The 18,509-nt window shown below is 40.7% G+C and overlaps 2 protein-coding genes across 5 annotated transcripts in view; one reads left to right on the top strand and one right to left on the bottom strand.

The window, feature by feature from the left end:
• Positions 1 to 560: 560 nt before the first annotated feature.
• On the top strand, positions 561 to 8,114 carry garem1 (GRB2 associated regulator of MAPK1 subtype 1). 2 transcript variants are annotated; one of them, XM_088401712.1, is made up of 6 exons: positions 561 to 901; positions 1,554 to 1,694; positions 2,053 to 2,183; positions 2,271 to 3,464; positions 3,529 to 3,683; positions 4,542 to 8,114. In XM_088401712.1, the coding sequence occupies exons 1-6, from the start codon at positions 781 to 783 to the stop codon at positions 5,365 to 5,367; spliced, it is 2,568 nt and encodes an 855-aa protein (XP_088257838.1). In that variant the 5' UTR covers positions 561 to 780; the 3' UTR covers positions 5,368 to 8,114. The 2 variants fall into 2 exon arrangements, with proteins under 2 accessions (XP_088257838.1, XP_088257837.1); XM_088401711.1 differs by having other exon boundaries at positions 4,539 to 8,114.
• A 147-nt stretch (positions 8,115 to 8,261) lies between these two features.
• The window catches only part of prkdc (protein kinase, DNA-activated, catalytic subunit), a 30,559-nt gene continuing 20,311 nt past the window's right edge, over positions 8,262 to 18,509 (bottom strand). For 2 of the 3 annotated variants that reach the window (XM_088401707.1, XM_088401709.1), the window contains 26 exons: positions 17,937 to 18,068; positions 17,675 to 17,854; positions 17,344 to 17,552; positions 17,110 to 17,248; positions 16,842 to 17,030; positions 15,644 to 15,868; positions 15,464 to 15,572; positions 15,261 to 15,363; positions 15,015 to 15,177; positions 14,775 to 14,949; positions 14,490 to 14,683; positions 14,229 to 14,412; positions 13,984 to 14,144; positions 13,596 to 13,807; positions 13,410 to 13,497; positions 13,185 to 13,328; positions 12,809 to 13,016; positions 12,605 to 12,672; positions 12,230 to 12,450; positions 12,064 to 12,156; positions 11,168 to 11,251; positions 10,987 to 11,058; positions 10,714 to 10,915; positions 10,020 to 10,208; positions 9,807 to 9,946; positions 8,262 to 8,984 (listed from right to left, as the gene is read on the bottom strand). In XM_088401707.1, coding sequence (XP_088257833.1) covers positions 8,780 to 8,984; positions 9,807 to 9,946; positions 10,020 to 10,208; positions 10,714 to 10,915; positions 10,987 to 11,058; positions 11,168 to 11,251; positions 12,064 to 12,156; positions 12,230 to 12,450; positions 12,605 to 12,672; positions 12,809 to 13,016; positions 13,185 to 13,328; positions 13,410 to 13,497; positions 13,596 to 13,807; positions 13,984 to 14,144; positions 14,229 to 14,412; positions 14,490 to 14,683; positions 14,775 to 14,949; positions 15,015 to 15,177; positions 15,261 to 15,363; positions 15,464 to 15,572; positions 15,644 to 15,868; positions 16,842 to 17,030; positions 17,110 to 17,248; positions 17,344 to 17,552; positions 17,675 to 17,854; positions 17,937 to 18,068 — 4,089 coding nt within the window. In that variant the 3' untranslated portion in view covers positions 8,262 to 8,779. Of the gene's footprint in view, positions 8,985 to 9,806; positions 9,947 to 10,019; positions 10,209 to 10,713; positions 10,916 to 10,986; positions 11,059 to 11,167; positions 11,252 to 12,053; positions 12,157 to 12,229; positions 12,451 to 12,604; positions 12,673 to 12,808; positions 13,017 to 13,184; positions 13,329 to 13,409; positions 13,498 to 13,595; positions 13,808 to 13,983; positions 14,145 to 14,228; positions 14,413 to 14,489; positions 14,684 to 14,774; positions 14,950 to 15,014; positions 15,178 to 15,260; positions 15,364 to 15,463; positions 15,573 to 15,643; positions 15,869 to 16,841; positions 17,031 to 17,109; positions 17,249 to 17,343; positions 17,553 to 17,674; positions 17,855 to 17,936; positions 18,069 to 18,509 lie in introns of all 3 variants that reach the window. The other variant, XM_088401710.1, reaches the window with a different exon arrangement.

The raw sequence follows: 18,509 nt of genomic DNA, 5'->3' as shown, positions 1-18,509 counted from the left end.
CTCATTAAAGACAATATGATACATATTTCAACATATGGGCCAAAATACAATTCAAGGATGGTATATTTCAAAATGTAACAATATGATTTGAATCGCTTAAATGAAAACAAATTTGGTTTTTGATGACATCTCCCTTGAGTCAGAGTTCAAAAGTTACTGTCAGAACCGAAGCAAAAAAAATGAGGGTCAAAGAAGCTCATCAATTGGTTGACGTTGCATGTTTTATTTATTTTTTAAGCTTTCCATAACAGGTTGTTAAAGCACTTGGAAATTGTGAAACTGTGTTTTGTACATAGGTAAGTCATTTTGGGACAGAAAATGCCATCAAAATGTTCCAAAATGATCCACTTATTTAATTTAAAAAAAGTATTGTTTCCGTTTTAGTTTATTAACCTTAAAATACGATCTTCCGAGAAATATTTAATCCAGTAATGTACGAGTTATAATGTTATTATTATGACAACTAAAAACGACAGCATAGTACCTGTGGCTAAGGCCACAGATAAAACTTTTATTTTGAAAAATAATTACGCATTTCCGTTCGTCTAGCTGTAGTCGGTAACTAAACAAACATAGCGCTGCTTCATTATTAGATTATGGCTTTTAATGACACGTAAAGAGATGAATAGGCAGCATTTGAGCAAAATTAAGAAGCATCGTGCAAAATACAAAGCTTTAATTGGATTTTCGATGCAATCGTCGGTCTGATGAGCGATGGAGCTTTGTGTGACCGTGTTTACACGTAGCTAGCCCTCCTTTGGGCTAATGTAAGCTAGCAAGATGGACCTTGGAACAATGTTGTACAACAATTTAAAAGACATTACGTGGAGTACGACGGCTTTGCCTTTAGATCAACTTGTCAGTTCTTACAGGTTGCCTCAAATCGTCAAGCTGGACAACGGTCAGTTTCTTTTTAAACGCTCCAAAGTGTTCGGAGCTAACTATCTTCTGCGCGCTACTGATTGCGAGTTGTGCCATTGCGAACTGATTCCAATCGCTGTCTTTTTTTGTGGAGAATTTATTGTGCGTTATGTTTATTGTCCAATCTACGGATACGCACGAAAAGCCTTGCAAAAATAACATGTTATTACGCTGTGAGGATGTCACTGAAAAGTAATGCCTGTTGTTGATTGTTAATGACAGCTGCAGAATTGCAACACTGAGATTGCACACATTTTATTGCCCGGCCATGGTAAATATGCACACAGTGAGATTGAATCAACACTGACTGCGTGGCCTAAATGCATTCAAAATTGAGACTACAATTTAAATAGTAACACTGTACTTAATTATACATAAAAACTGATACATAATTAAATCAATGTTTGCACAAGTAAATCAAAGTTTCACTAATATTAATGCGTAGGGACAGTTTTATAGATTCATTGCAAACTATGATCTGATCAAAGCAAAAGCAAAGCCAGTCTTAACAATATGTAGATTTATGAAACATTCAAATATGTTTGATTGTAAAATTTTAATACCTCTGCTATTATTCAGTGTAACACTTGAAAATAATTTGAATATGTTGTCTGTCTCTTTTCCCGTTCCAGGCCAGTTGGTGGAAGGGCTCCGAGACAATGACTACCTCTTGATTCATTCCTGTCGTCAATGGACAACTATTACTGCTCACAGTCTTGATGAAGGACACTACGTGATTGGACCTAAAATAGAAATTCCTGTTCACTATGAAGGTAAGGTACTGTTTTTTCGGCATCTTACAAAAGGAAAATCCTTCTAATGAATGAAATAGAATGCCTTTATTGTCATTGCGTAGCTGGTATACAACAAAATTTGGGAGCACTGCTCCAATTGGTGCATTGATATCAATAGAATAAATACTATAGAATATAAATCATGGTTCAACAGAGTGAAAATGTTATTTTAAGTGTGTTCTTGATTTGTTGTTATTCAGAGCGTTAATAGTGCTGTGTCAGACTTTGTTTGTCTGGCTATTGCGTTAACCAGAGGTCAAGAGCTTGGCCTGATGATTCGGTTTTGCAAAATTGCTTGCTTGACAGTACACATAGCATTATTCTTCCTACATTTCAGGTCAGTTTAAGCTGCTGGAACAGGACCGAGATGTCAAGGAGCCTGTGCAATACTTCAATAGTGTGGAGGAAGTGGCCAAAGCGTTTCCTGAAAGGGTTTACGTCATGGAAGAAATCACATTCAATGTTAAGGTACGGCTAATAGTTCTTTTTGGGTCATTCATTTCAAATGAAGCCATCATATTGTAAATGCATTTTTAACGGTCGCATTTGTCTCAGATGGCCTCAGGGGAATGCAACGAAGATACTGAAGTTTACAATATAACACTAAGCACTGGCGATGAGCTGACGTTAATGGGCCAGGCTGAGATCCTCTACGCCAAGACCTCAAAAGAGAAATCCAGATTCAACACTATTTTTAAGAAAATCGGAAAGCTCAACTCTATCAGTAAGATGGGTCGAGGCAAGATGCCCTGCTTGATCTGCATGAACCACCGCACCAACGAGAGCATCAGCTTACCTTTCCAGTGCAAAGGTCGCTTCAGCACGTGCAGTCCGCTGGAGCTTCAGATGCAGGACGGCGAGCACACCATCAGGAACATCGTGGAGAAAACGCGTCTACCGGTCAACGTCACCGTCCCCAGCGGGCCGCCTCGGAACCAGCACGACCTCCATCTCATCCGGGAGGGCCATCGCTACAAACTGGTCAACATTCAGACCAAAACGGTGGTCGTGTGCTGCGTCCTGCGAAGTAACAAAATCATCCCGGTCCACTTTCCTTTCCACACGGCGCTGCCTCGGTTTATTATTCCCGAGGAGCTGCTGCAAGGCGAGCTTTGGCTCGAAACCATGGTGCATCGCTGGTTCTCCTTCTGCCAGGAGCAGTTTGACATCGACGACTACTCGCGCGCGGTCCGGGACGTGCGGACCGACTGGACGGACGAGGGGAAGAGCCCCAAGAAGCAGAGCGGCGGGAATGGCAGCTGCTGCGGCGGCGGCGGCACCTCCAACGGGTGTCCCAACAACGTGCAGGTCCCCAGCTCGTTAACGTACGCCCGGGAAGAACTTACGCAGTCCTTCCACCGGCTCTCCGTGTGCGTTTACGGCAACAACCTGCACGGCAACAGCGAGGTCAACCTGCAGGGATGCGCCAGCCTATGCGGCGATTGGGCGCTGCTGCCCTCCGACAGCGTTCCCGCAGACTCGCCGGAAACGGAAAACGTTACCGCGGAAATTTTGGAGTACCCCAACCAGCAGGCGCCCCTCATCAAATCCGACGTTCCCTACGAGGAGCTGTGGTTGGACCACTTGCGAAGCCGGGCGCCCAAGTCGTCTTCACTCGAGGGCGGTCAAGCTCTCAACAACGGCTGCGCCACCACCGCGGCGACGCCGCCTTGCCCGTGCCCCCTTGGCCCGGTTACCATTCCCGACGTGGCTCTCACTCCTCCACCAGTTCCGCCCAAATCTGAAGCTGTGAGTACCACCTGTTGAACGCTATACGTTTTCGAAGTTTCTAAGCCATTTCGTAAATGTCTAGGTGAAAGAAGAATGTCGCCTATTGAACGCCCCGCCCATTCCTCCACGTAGTTTGAAACAGATGCCGTCGGTCCCCAAGCTGTCGAAGCCTCGGCAGCAGGAGACCCGCTCGCCGAGTCCCACCCTCTCCTATTATTCCTCGGGCCTCCACAGCATGTAAGAAGTCTCATTATGATACCTACTTATTCACACGCATTTTTTTTTTTTCATGGAACCAAAATGAATATTGTGCTTTTGGGATGACGAGATGAGAGCGCCACGAATTTTTTTGTCCCTGCACAGCATGAGATCTGTTTTCTTTTGGCTGTTGTTTTTGACATGGAGTACACAGGAGAATGTGCTTGCTCAAATGATAGGAAAACACCACCAAACATGGTGACAACTTCAAAATAAACTTTAGCATCCCAATTATAATGGAAGAAACGCATTGGTGTGTTGCAATGACTTAAATTTGGAATGTTGCTCCAGGAGTCACGAATCAAAACAACGCTCTTCTGAAATCATGTCCAATCAATAAAAAGAAATTCATTATGCCGGAAATGTCTTAGTGACCGTTGCCAGCGTTTATTAGCAGCTAGCTAGCTGCGCTCGAGGCCCACAAGAGGAGTCAGGTTACTTTTCAGACAGCTATGTGCGAAATCCTCGCTTTGGTGCTGACAGCATAACAGTTGCCGTTTGTACTGATCACTTTTGAACAAAGCAGGCTAACTCAAATGTGTTCTGTGGTCGTCATGTCATTTAGTTGAACATTATCTATGGCAGGTATGTCCAACTTCGGTCCTTGAAGGCCGATATCCTGCATGTTTTTCAGGTTTCTTCAAATCAATTTGAGACATAACTTTTTACTGCTGAAAATGGCTTTTAAAAAAACGTTTTGTATCCCATTAAATTACTGAAAATTCTCTTGATTTTTTTTTCTTAAACCTTTTGTCATTTTTGTACTATTTTATTGTTAACGTTGATTATATTGGGGTCTTTTCCGATGTGTGATCTATTTTTCTTTCCCGTCAGTAGTGGATCGTGTGAACAAGAGATGTGTGACCCCCCGGAGAAAAGCGGCGTGTGCTACCCGTGTAAGTGGTCCCACCCCTCCAGCGTCGAGCCGAGCGCCGCTTTACCAAGCGGCGGCTTGCCATCCGACGGGATGTCCTCCAGATTGTCGTGGCCCAACAACTTCAGCGGAGGAGATTGTCGCGCCTTGGATGAATTTCTCCCCGCCGCTTGCCGCAGCTACTACAGTTACCCGAGGAACCGGTCCACGAGCAACCCCAAAACCTGCAGCCTGGTCGACTTCGACGGCCGAGAGCACGCGCACGGCGGTAAAAGCCTCAGGCTGCGGAACGAGCCTCGAAGTAAAACCTGCGTCAAATCGTCAAGCTGCAATTCGGAAATGTACAGGGACGAAGCCGTAGAGAGACGCGCCGCCAAGCAGAGCCTCTCTTGTCCCATCCTACCGCCAAGAACAGCAAAGTCAAACAGCACGAAGAGGAGTTCCGAACTTGCATCCGGATCGGCCTGCGACAGGCAACGGGACACCTCCACTTCCTGCCTCGAACAGGAACCGCAGGACCGGGAAAGTGTTAGCCCGATTTCGGGGTCTCCCGTAGCACAGTGGCAGCCCCCGCCCAGCCTGGCCGGACTCTCTATAGAAGAAGTGTCCAAATCTTTGCGATTCATCGGCCTGCCCGACGACATCGCCTCACTCTTTATTTCCGAAAAGATCGACGGGAACTTGTTACTACAGCTCACAGAGGAGATTCTCTCAGAGGATTTCAAACTGAGCAAACTGCAGGTGAAGAAACTCATGCAGTTCATTAATGGATGGAGGCCCAAGATATGACTACAGCAGAGGATAAATTGTATATGCTATGCACCCCTAAGCCAAAAGGTGACCTCGTTTTCTAGTCACTACATCGCGGGGACTTGCCCTGTCCTTTAAAATCTGTGACTGCCGTTCGCAAAACAGATGAAATCATTGAGCACTTTTTCCTCGGTCGCCGTTCCTTTTTGCCGCTTCTTCGCCAACCATTCTTTAAAAAAAAAAAAAAAAAACTAACAACGGTGTAGTTGATGTGATTGGCAAAGGGAGCAAGAGTATCTGCTTAAAATTCTACAGAACAAACTACGGGGTACGCACATACCTATTTTCATGCACTGTTCTCCAAATAAGAGGCCAAGTGTGCTTGCTTCAAGCTATTTGTCTCTCCCAGTTGAAGTTATTAAACTGACATAAAACAAGGCAATTACACATTGTATATTTAAATACCAAACCTTTCAGCCAAAACAACATTTAACGGAAGCCTGTTTGCTTAATGCTAGCATATAACACTAAACGTCAGACGGGCTGATGTAGCTCGAGCTAATCGCAGGATTCATCTTCCTGAAACATTTTATAACAGACTTTGGGGACTTGGATCGGACGAGGAACAATACTTGAATTCGGATGAAATCAGAATGTTCCCACCCCTGCTTTATGTTGCCAATTCACTAAGCACCTCATCCTAATTTGAATGTAACCTCATTATTGTCACTATAGAGCCCAAGAAGAAAACATTGTGTGTCCATAAAGAGTCCGATTTCAAAATGTATCACGGTGCAATAGATTAAGGGCTACTTGCAAGATGGATTCTTTTGTTATGTTGTCATTGTAACCAGGAGAACAAATGCTCAAATGGCTTTCTTTATTGCAGTGATAAGTAAGATCAAATTTGCAGAAAAAAACAATGATGTGATAAAAAGACACATTCTTCCCTTTTTACATTTTTTTTATAAATAGCATCAGCGTCCATGAATTAAATTAACCTCACGACAGTTCAAAGATCTGGGTGACTATCGATCAATTCAGGATGTTCCTAAGTGGACTCCACACTGCCATCTAATTGTGCCTTTTATTACCCGTGACTAACCTCTAGCTAGCGTCAAACTCGGGCTACCAAAAGCAAAATCTGCATCATGCACTTTTACTGCCGTTACAGTTCAATTAAAAATGTCAAAAAAAACAAAAAAAAAAAGCTAAGCCATCCAAAAATGGAATGCACTTTTCTTCCAAACAACTAAAATGGTACGGAAAGGACATTTTGGCGAAACATTTTCTTTTTGACTGCATCTTGGGATGAGAAATTCACTCATTAGTATTGATTGATGGGTGTATTAAAATCACAATCAAAAAGTCATTATGAGAACAAATTGTTTGGTGTTTTTTTTTTTTAAGGTAACTGCGAATTGCACACTAAAGCATTTTTTTAATTAGACATAGCTTTGGCCTCAGCACAAAACAGGAAATAGGTGAGTTTTTCAGCAAATAAGCGGTTCCATTGCCTCAACTCATTTAAAAAGAGTAATTTGTAAATGTTAAAAAAAAAAACAAGATTATTTTTGTTAGAATGACATTTGTTTTCGTTCTGACCTAGTTTTTTTGTTTTCGGCATGGTTGTAACGCTCCCAATTTTTTTGTCTCACCCCTGCATAAGTCGTATTGGTACAACCCATTTTTCTCTCTTCTGCTTTGTATTTCTGCGGTTCTTTTCCTCCTTTAATAGAAAGCAAACTATGCAGCATTGTACCATTCAGAATGAAGGTGCCTTGATGACACAAGTTACACAGGATCGGCTCTGTTGTTTCCTCTCAAGTGTTACATGCTTATTTGACTTTTCTAATATGTATTTTTAAGTGATTACTAATGTAAAATATTTTTTTAATCGATAAAAAGCTTATGCTCTTTTTTTAATTATTTTAAATTGCTTACGTTTTCCTTGTTTGTAACTTGGTGTGATGTATGGGTTCTGCAGCCACGCAATTTGACATAAAGTGAAATTATAGCAGATAGTAAATATTCATAAGTGATTTTTCATGTTTCCTGAGAACTTTGTCAGAGTATTTGTACTTTTAACCCTTGTGCAGTATTTTGTCCCGTCACTACACCAAACGCATTTCACATCAAAGGGAAAGCACTAGGGAGCTGAAATTTCACCCAAATTTTCAAATTGGCCACTTAGTTATCACACGACCATGAGTGTGCCATCCCTTGGCTAAAATACTGTGATGTGGAAGAAAATGACCCCTAAACGATCAAAATACTGCACAAAAGTTAAAAATGTGACATGGTGGTTCTTGTCCTATGCAAGAATGGGAAGCAACTACGCAACCGTCCATGTACTAATCCACTTGTGATCTCATTTTTAAGACAGTCTAGTGCAAAGTTTTGCCTTACCGGTACCGTACTAGCATTAAAGAGTTGTCTTAATCGTGAGAACAAAAAGGGTATTATAACCCTTATGCGGACATTAAGCTTGATATCTAAAATATGGAATAAATTGTCAATCAGCTTTCCATGACGCAACACACAAACACACAATTTTCAAATGAGTATTAGAAGACTAAAAGTGTTACTGGTGTATATGGCAAAGATATTTTTTTCCCCCAAATTTGTCATTTTACTTGAACTGGCGTATGGACTCAACTCTGTGCACGGGCGAGGGAAATAACAGGGTTTCATAAATGTATTGGTAAAAAAAATACTGAAGCCTTCAGTTGTCTTTCTGTTTCGCTATTGCTGATTGTATTACCCATTAAATGAATTTAACAGTACCGGTATTCTTTCTGTGTTCTGTTCTGTGTTAGAAAAGTACGTTTTTTTTGTTGCCTGGTTTCTTTTTACACAAAAGTGCAAATCCCTACATTGTTACAATTGAAAGTGGATATTAACACAATGCAAAATGACAACCTAATAAGCACTTGAAATTTTCAAACCGTTCTCAACATTTATTTGGAATCAACAATAAGCAACAATTTAAGCAAACAATTTCCTTCACATAAATGTAAAACAGTGAATTGGTTCATTTATTGAATTCTAGCATTAAGTTCAGTTCTTTCTAAAACTAGGTCCAAGCAACCCCACTTGGACAAACTACATACTGGGGTCGTAAACATGCATATTTAAACTTCAAATATTTTAGTGGTTGTGCCAGACAGATGACACCAATAAAATAATGTGATGAATTATATACTGAGACAATAAAATGGACATAATCAATTTTTTGACTGGTTGAATCAAAAAATCGGAGCTAAACTGATCAGGTCCAAACTAAAAGGTAAGCAGAACCGCAAGAAGTTTAAACCTAAAAAACTGTTCCGAAAAGTTGCTAAAGTGCCCACAAAGGGGAATTTTGTGCTCGCTGGCACATTTAGTTTTGTGAGCGGTTTGAGTCATGGCACCCACCAAACCTGTTTGCGATTAAACGCAGCATGTGTCATCAGACCCACGGCTCCCAGCCCGCCCACACTCTACCCAGCACGTTTGAGTCCGTGGCTTGGTCGAGCAGACATTCTACCTGCTTCTCCACGGACAGACCTGCTGAGGGTTCCCTGGCGCGGACGTTGTGCTCCGGCGTCCCCAGGGCGACCGACTGCATCCCCTGGAAGCCTGTGAGCCCCTCCAAGCCCAGTTTGAGCTCCTCGCTGTAAAATTGGAAACATCTGATCACATCTGACTGTAAGGGAAACGTACAAAGCGTTTTGAAGAAACTGGTACTGAATGAGTTTAACATATGTATTATCAATAATCATAATTTGCTCAAGGAGTGGTAAAAAGTTGACGATTGTATCACTTTTGAGTCATGTCATGATTGTGTCGCTTTGATGGAAAGATAAGTAGACTATATAAGAGTCACAATGGTTGTAAATCACCCACTGCTTCAGGAATGTATAAAAAGCTAGACAGGTTAGGTTTGACCACGCAAACTCTTCTTCTTTTATATAAGGCATATTGACTCAGTTTGTGTTCTTTGCCTCCAGTCTCTTTTATTAAAAATTCTGACAGCTGCATGTGTATGATTTGCCTTTTAATACATAATGCCTCTCTGCATATTATGTTTGACTAAATCTGGTCATACCTTTATACAATCAAGCCCTTAAAATACTGGATGGAAAAAAAGCTTGATCATTTCATCATTGCGCAATCCTTAACAAATATGAACTACTGAGATGGAAAAAGCTTCTTATTTTTAAGGACTGCTGTCTTGTATACGAAACACATCACAGATTAGCTACATTTCCACGTAATCTTATACACATATCCGAAGATCACATTAAAAGAATTTTGGTTTGCGAGAAGGCAGTAGAATTTGACCACTCATCATATACTCAAGTTTTTGTGGAATACAAAAAAAAAGGCGAAGCAGAGAACGTCCCCAACAGTAATAATCATTCCCACAGACTAGTGAGTATTATTGGTCGTGCTTCACTGTTCCTTCTTAACAAGTTGTAACATGATGATCATACCTTGTTATAGTAGCAGGATTTGCACCCTCTAGTTTTCGTTTCGCAAAGTTCACCTTCTGCAAGGGATACCAGTTGATTTCTTTGGTATCCACGCTCTCAGTCCACGTACCTCCCTTTTTCAGTTGCCTGATTTCAAAGTTCTGTCAACGGCAAATATGTGGATTGCAGTGATTTAAAAAAGACCAAACACACTATTCCGCAAGCCGTGCTCACCTTCCAGTCCAGCGATGGTTCCTTGACGAACACGTCCATGGTGTTGAGCAGCAGGTCCGGCTCGTTCCTGTATGCTCGGAGGGAGTGCGCCATGACACTCTGGATCAAACCGGACTCTTTCAAGGGTTGCATCAGATTCACAAACTGTCTGGTCAGCCGGAAAGGCATCAGCTCAGGGACGGGAAGAAACTGGCAGGAAGAACAAGGGAGGACAATAATTCTCAAATGGAGATAGGTGAAGCCACCTCAGGCTATATTGTACATGAGAACTTTTCAAATTAAGAGCAAATCAAATCGAACATGAAGCAACTTATTGCTACAGTCTTTTAGGTTGACACTTTTGCAAATTGCTTGATGCATATGGTCATGAAGTCACAATTTTTTGGCATACAAGCCAGAAATAAAACAGATGACGTTACATGGACTACCTTCTGAAGCTGCTGAATAAAAATTGTCTAGAGATACTTATACAAAATGTAGTTCCAAAGTTTAATAAACAAAACATTGATGGCACAGCACTTTTCTCTGGTTGAGAACATGTGTTTTAGATGGTTATTGCCGCTATATATCGATTTTTTTTTTCAAGCCATTTTCAGGCCTTGCGTCAATTAAAATGCCATTAAATATAGCACTAGTTGTAGATTAAAGTCTTAGCATGCCTGCAATAATACATTTTCTTAAGTTGTCATCCTACCTGCGTGGCAGAGCCAAACGCATGACCAAAGTCGATGCCGATCATGCCTCCCGTTTCCGTGTTGATCATGAAGTTGGAGAGATGGCGGTCGCCGATACCCAGCACCCAATGGCTGATGCACAGTAAAGCATGAGAGCTGATGAAGTGGGAGCGAAGAGAAAGAAAGGCCTCAGGACTGTTGCACATCTTGAGGAAAGCTCTCCTGGAAATGGGGAAAGAGTCACAGATTTTTGATTCCTTCTCTTCGATGATCAACCCAGAGGTAAAACTTACTTGAGGAGATCGGCCGGCACTCGCTGCAATATTTTGGAAAAGTGATTGACTGCATCGGTGCGTTTTGCTTTCCTGCCAAAGAAGAAACACGGCTGTGATGAGGGACGATGTCTGAGTCCAAATATTACACTGGTTATAAACTGAATGTCAGCGGATGATAAATTAGAATGGGTTGGCTTACATGTATGCTACAGAGTAGGCTTTTATGAGCTGATCTGGTTTGGGGGAAAAGGTGGATATCCATTTATTGTAGAGCTCGCCACAACTGAAAAACAGCACATTTACAAATTACGAAAAAAAAAGTTCTTTCATACGTAAGGGAGTTTCTTAGAACAAAGTATTTCGAATAAAATCTTATAGCTGAGGAACTAAAGCGCAAACCCACCCAAAAAAACACATAATAAAAAACAAATCTACACACACAACACACAAAAGTAATGAAAAAAAAAATACAACAAAGGAAATACTCTGCATTATACAGCATATATTTTTTAAGTTTAATAGATTAATATTGTTATGAGAATACATTATAATTTTCATAATTATTTATCTTTACCGACTGCATTTCAATAAATCACGTGCTGCTACTTTTTCATAATGAGGAACATTTGAGTGGCTGATTACATGTATATTATAGGCAGGAAAAAAATATTATTTTGCAAGACTTTGTAAATAATACTAACAATAATAACAATAATAATTTTGAGTGCCAGACTTATTAGTGGCAGCTCAATGTTTTTGTTTTTTAACTTTGAAAGCAGTCTTTTTATATAGCCTCTACCCCAGTGGTGGTATCTGTCCATTTATTGGACTTTTATGTGCAAAGAGGGTTTAAAAAAAACAAAAACAAATCAATAAGTATGAATAGGTAAGATGCTGTCTAAAAAATGTATATGTTCATAAATTATTCAGTGACCACACTTCAAGAGCAGGGCCATTTTTGGCTCAAACACCGCGAGTCTCAAAAAAAAAAAAAAAAAAGACCCACTGGTTAATATTAAGAGTAAAAAGGTCTGCAATGAGGACAAGCGCTCTAGAAAATAGAAAATTGAAGCAAAAACATTGACTTTAGTGAACCTATTAGTCCTGTATGACTCCTCCTCTGTCATAGTGCCGAACAGAAATTCCTTCAAAGTACACGTGTTCTCCAACCATTCGATAAGACCGATTCTGTAAACAGAAGACAATGACACAAAACTTCAAATAAGAACTTGAAACGGCGAGATAAATGAAAACAAGATACCTTGTGTTAATGGGGATGACTTGATACGTGCGGAGTTGAAGGCCTCTGCGAGCGCACGCGGTGTCGTGACTCAACAAAATATTCATGACGGCAAAAAGCTGCTCGATGCGCTGATCCTGCCGAAGGTCTTCTCCTCCTTTTACCAGGAAAGGGTGGTCGCGCTCGTCGTCCCCGCGGATGATCAGACGTTTGGGACGCCGGATGGAAGGCATCACCTTTACCTTCGGGACACAAATTCCAACAAATTAACAGCCGGATTGTTTTGAATTTTGTTAATGCCATTCAAATTGTGAGAAAAGCAGCTTGTGAGGTCACCGCCAGCTGCCGTTTTAAACGTAATACAATAGCTAAAAATCAAAGAGTTGTTATTCTTACCCTCTCATCAAATCCAGTTATCTTGGCATGATACTCTGGCAAAGGTTTGGATCTGCCATCATACTGACCTAGAAAAAGAATAAGATTTATAGAGAATAATGAAACAGATAAAACTCACACTTGGACAAAAGCTTTAAGTGACTTCTTTTTTTCCGACTGCTGTTCAGTCTGAATCAAAACAATTGGTGGATGAGGTCTACTGACCAGGGATCTCCAGCTGGTTTCCCAACAGGTCTGCCTGAAATGAACTCAACCAGGGCGAGTACTCCTTTAGGTTCCCAGGTTCCTTCTGAAATCCCCGCATGGAACGTGCAAACTGATCCACCTCCTGCACAAAGCTTTTGATTTTCCTCTTCTCAAATAATTTGCTGCCATCGCGCCCCAGCAAACTCTCCACGTTTTTAGCAAATGTCTAAAAACATAAAAAAATGTTTTAAAAATATTATTACTACTTTGGCACATTTGTTCCCACATAATTACAGATATTTAAAAAATGAATTAACAAGTCAGAAGATGACAGTGAGGAAGTTAAAATGTGAATATATTGGCATGGATATGAAGAAAAATTAGGTGTACAAACTTGGATGAATTTCTTGCGAAACATTCCATGACCCTTATTTTTGCAATCCCCAAGTGAAGAGTACATTTCTTTGTACATGCTCCCCATTTTCTCCTTGTCAAAGTCAGTTTTTTCTAATTCGTTTTTCACCTTGTCCCACCAATCCTGTGGGGACAAAAAAAATAAATAAAATAAAAATACCACCAAGTCAAAAGAGGCCAAATTTATTCTTGGCTAAATCATTACCATAAAAATCATATCAGGATTTGTGAGCTGCTGCAGTGCATCCACAAATTTATTCACGGTTTCTCCTTTATCCAACATGCTTTTCACCCTGTTGATACAAATGCAAGAAGCAACATCATGATTCCTAAATTTCAAGTATTGCCAAGAGAGAGCATATCGGCTCCAACTCACAAGTGCTTATATTACCTGTTGACAAATTCCTTCTGGCTGTGTCCAGTAGCAGAGTCTTCAAATTGATAACTTTCACTACTGATCATTAAAGCATAAACCAGAGCTTGGGGGTAGCATTCCGCTATCCGCTCAATGCAGTGCTGCACGGCCACGGCTTGAGGCTTGTCCAAAAGAGCGACCATCTGACTGATCCAACCAATCAGCATCCAGCAGGGGACTGACGCCATCTACATAGAAATTGAGGCGGTTTCAAATTACTTCCAAAATTGGTTTAAATACCAATTACACTTTTCCATTTACACCTTGTTTTATTTACTGTATATACTTGATTATACACCCATTCTTTGAGAAACTAGCAAAAAAAAAAAAAAAAACATTCTGAATCTTAACCAATGACACAAACCTCGTTTGTCATGAGGTCCAACGTCTCGGAAGGATACAACTCAATGAGCTGCAACAATCGTGGGAACTTGAGGCGCGCGTCCTCAGAGTTTAATTTCAGGGCTTTCAACATGCTTTTCACTACGTAGACTGGCAGTGTCAAGAAGTCCGGGAATTGGTTGTCTGCAATAAATAAAAGATAAAATTATATACAGTTAATATAATATAATAGATAGATATAATAAAATAGATATAGATAATACTTACTTGCGTTACCTTGGTCCTCCTGCCGTAAAAGTTTGTCACAGAAATCAGATAAACACATGTATGTTTCTACAATGTTGCCGGTTTCCACACATTCCTGTTTATAAGTCTGCAGCTCCTCATCAGCCTTTTTGTTGGCATCACGCATTAGCATCAGTGCACGCAATTGCAGCCCCACTTCTACTTCCTGCAGGGTAAAGATGATTAAATAAAACACGGACATGGAAACCAAACAAACACTGTGAAAACTTAGAATTGTGGTACCTTCATATCTCGAATAGGCCAACTGCTATCTGAAAGTTTGACAACTCTTTCTGCTTTGGTAGCTTCAATAGTTTCCAAAACTGAGGGGCTTTTGCCTACAGCCATGGCCATGATGTGGAAAGATGTTCCTTGAAGGATCTTTTGGTCTCTATGCACTTCAGATGGGGCATTCTGGCAATCAGCTTCAATATCATCTGTAGAAAAACATGTTTTTTTTAAACTGGACCAAAATCTATCATCTCAATGTGGTGCAACTGTAACGTGGCGTTTCTGGCCATCACTCACCCAAAAGTGGGACAGTCTTGAGCATGATATTGAGTTGCTCCAAAGGACCCTGATTTTGGCTGCGTTTATGGCTGTAACGGCTAAAACTGTGGACCCATCGCAACAACCATTTTCTGTTGGTTTTGGCAATTTTGTGAAGTTCCTTCATCAGCTTGGTGGCGACAGAAAAGTTATTCTGAAAGCAGCAAGGTCATTTTGGTCACAACGAAGGCTGCAATGTGGCATGATTAATTTAGTCACCTGCTTCCTTGCGCTATCAGCCATTTGCAACTTCATACTGAACTTGCAGTTGTTAACTAAAGCATTAATATCCTCTGCGGTTTCATTGGTGTCATCCTCCTCCATGCTATCGGTGTCGGCATGGCTTTGAAGCTTTTCCCTGATTTTGTCCAGGAAGAAACATCTAGGAGGAATATATACAGTACAAATGCTTTTTTTGAACAGAGCTTATGAAGAAATGAAACTCTATTATTTTGCTTTCCTCACCGAGATGTAATTATATCGTCCCAGATGTTCACCGGATCCATTTTAGCATCCGGATATCGCTCAGTCCATGAATTGATAAGCCACTTGAGGGATGTAACAGACACTAAAATATGAATCACAATAAAAGTTAGTAAGACTGAAGAAAGATGAGCATTTTACTGCTAAGTCTTAAACCTAATTCTTTATCGGAGCCAGGACCTCACCTTCTCCTTTGATAAATTGCAGGAAGTCCTGGATTTCAGTCAAGGACTGCACTGACTGCAGGATGGTTAATCGACTTTGGGTCAGCAGTGTATCCACACTTGAGTAACTCTATAAAGTGCCGAAAGAAATAAAAACCCAATAAAAATGTGACCTGATAGACCTTCTTTCTAAAAATATACCTCGATGAACATCTGCATGGCAGAGTTGGTGTAGTATTTAGCGCGGTCATAGTCCTCCTGCAGGATGTAGAGTAAGCTGAGCTCTTGGCTGTAATGACTCTCCAGTAGCTTTTTGCGCTCCTCAATTTTCATGGCTTGGTCCATAAAGGTGAGAAGACTTTGGTCTCCCTCACCCAACTGCAGCAGCTTGAGCATGCTTCGAATCATGTGCGGCAGGTACATTTCCTACAATAAAACAAATGATCATGGAAAAATACTTTGCGATGAAACATATTAGCATCCATCTGACATACTTCATTTTCACTCAAAAGACCAAGAAGTAAAATTAATTTTAAAAATGATTAGATCTTAATCAAAGCATTTATACTTGGGGCTGACTTCACTTCTGTTGACAACTTATTCTAAGTGTGTGCAGCATAACAACAAAATGCTGCTTCACCATGTTAACTTGAAACCTGGATTATTCTTATTGACTCAAGTGTGCTGACAGGGCATATATTCTTTTTATCATTTTCTTAATGTATTCAGGAGCCAAACCATTAAGTGATTTATAGAAATTGTAGAACATTTATAATTTATTTTATAGCTGGCTGGAAGCCAGTACAAAGCCTTTAGGACTGTTCTGTTCTCATTATTTAGGTCAGAATCATTTTCAAGAGATTTGTGAGTTTTATTGTCACATGCATAGTAATACCGCATGCATAGTAATACCACACAATGAAATTCTTACTAATAAAGTAGGCAATAAAACAAAAACAAAAAAACAAACAAAAAAACAATAAGAGCAATAATGAACCACTAATAAATGAATATATTTACATTCTGAGCATATTATGGAGTAGATGGAGTGGAGAAGAAACTGTATGCATATGAGGATGATAGTGCAAAATATCACGTAGTGCAAAATATTATGTATCAAGCAGCTTTCCTACATCGTGCAGGATTTGTAAGGTGTACATGTGTGTGTGGTAAATTGACCGGTAATGAGGCAGATTAGTGCGTGAGGGATTTGTTCAGAATCTGTTAGCCAGCCTGGCATTCCTGGCCCACAGGCTACTGTAGCGTCTGCCTGATGGCAGAAGTTCAAACTGGTTGTGTTGTGGGTGAGTATTGTCCCGGATAAGGTTGTGTGTCATCAGAATGAATGAGCTGAAGTTACTTGATATGGGTTTAGATTGTAAAATTTCATTTTACTTACCTGGTAGAGAGGCTCTAGCCACATGTTCTCAAGGTTCGCCGGAGAATGTTCGTCGATGGAAAATGTGGAACAGTATTGAAGAGATTTCCAATCAGTCAATTGACTGTAGGCCTCCATTGCAGCTATTTCCCAAAAGTCCTTCTCAGATTCAGTGGGTTCACCATCAGTCCAGTGTTTGGTGTTAAGAGCCTGGCAGTGATGGGGAAAAAAATAATCATCATCATTTCATCTGCATTTATGCATCATTTGAATGGAAAGGCACGCAAACCTCATTGTAGAGCTTAGCAGCTTCAGCAAAGTCAGTGCTGGCTTCAGCTTGAAGAGCAGCACTGGTGATGGGCATTGTCCCAATTTTACCTGCAAAGATGCCACGGACAACATCATAATCCTCCAAATCTCTGTAAAGCCTATGGGGACGAAGCAAAATAAAAAGTTATGATTCAAAAAGTGACTTTTGACCAAAACAAATCATTTTAAAAAACAAATAGTTATACTTTGCTACCTTGCAAGGTGGACCCATTTTTTAGTATCAGGAGGGATTTCTTTGCGACCCCGTGACCTTTTGGTAGGAGGTTCATCATGGCCGTCAAGGTGCAGCAGACCTTCTTCCAAAAGCAGGACGCCCGATGGCTGCTGGAGACTTGCGAGGCTTGTGGAACTGATAAGTGCTGGATCGATATGCAACAGGTCTTTATGCTGGTAGCACATGTCCTGATGGAGTCAAATAATTTGCAGAGATATGCTTTTAAGCATGCAAAAAATCATGTCTAAAATATCCAAGCTCAAACCTAAATATAACATATGGAGATAAAGTGAGACAGCAGGAGACATACTTGCACACATGCTATAAACGGTGGAAAGCAGAGTGTACTCTTGCTCAGGAATTTGTTCAAGGTGCATCGAAGGTCCTCTTTTATTTCAACTGCTTGCTGCCTGGGCTTCTGGGTTTCCATTTCTTGAAGGATGCCGGTAAACAGTGAACTGAAGAGTTGTTTGGCCAGAATCGGATCTCTCTAAAACATATGAGAGAAAATCTCTACGGCACACAGGTATTTGGAAGCTATACTGTGCTGGAAAGAAAACAGTGGCAGTCACCTGTGCAACTGCTTGAAGTGGGGCAATAAGGTTACTGTATGGGATTTGGATGTCAGGAAAGTCTCCCACTCTGTAGTTTCGATACAGAGTCACTTGAGCTTCCTTTCGCAGCCTTTGATCAGCTTTTTGCTCCTGCAGATGACAAAGAAGCACTCCAGTATGACAAAAGACAAATTGTGTGTTAATTATCACACTTGTAAAGACTAACAAAACAACCTGAAAAGTCTATGAAAACAACAGCAATGTGTATGCCAAGGAAAATGCAAGATCCTCCTGAGACCCATTGCATTGCATTGCAACCAAATACATGAGAAATCGTTGGAAAGGCCAGTATGTCTTCTATTGAGCACATCAGGACTTAGTATAGTAGCTGAGTCAAAAAATACAGACCAAAATCAAATGTCCACTTCAGTGGACACAAATAAATAGGCAGGGACACAAGAGGTTATACCCTAAAAGTAAGCTTATTCATTGTGTTTTTATGCTTTACCTATGTGCCACTTTGAGGATCAATGAACCATGCATAGAAAAAAAGATCAACAGGATGCATAAAATTAAGTATGTTATCAATAT

Source organism: Hippichthys cyanospilos, chromosome 19 (assembly GCF_059441005.1).
Source record: "Hippichthys cyanospilos isolate Australia breed blue-spotted pipefish chromosome 19, RoL_Hcya_1.0, whole genome shotgun sequence".
Lineage (NCBI taxonomy): Eukaryota > Metazoa > Chordata > Actinopteri > Syngnathiformes > Syngnathidae > Hippichthys > Hippichthys cyanospilos.
This window is presented reverse-complemented; position numbering and strand designations above follow the sequence as displayed.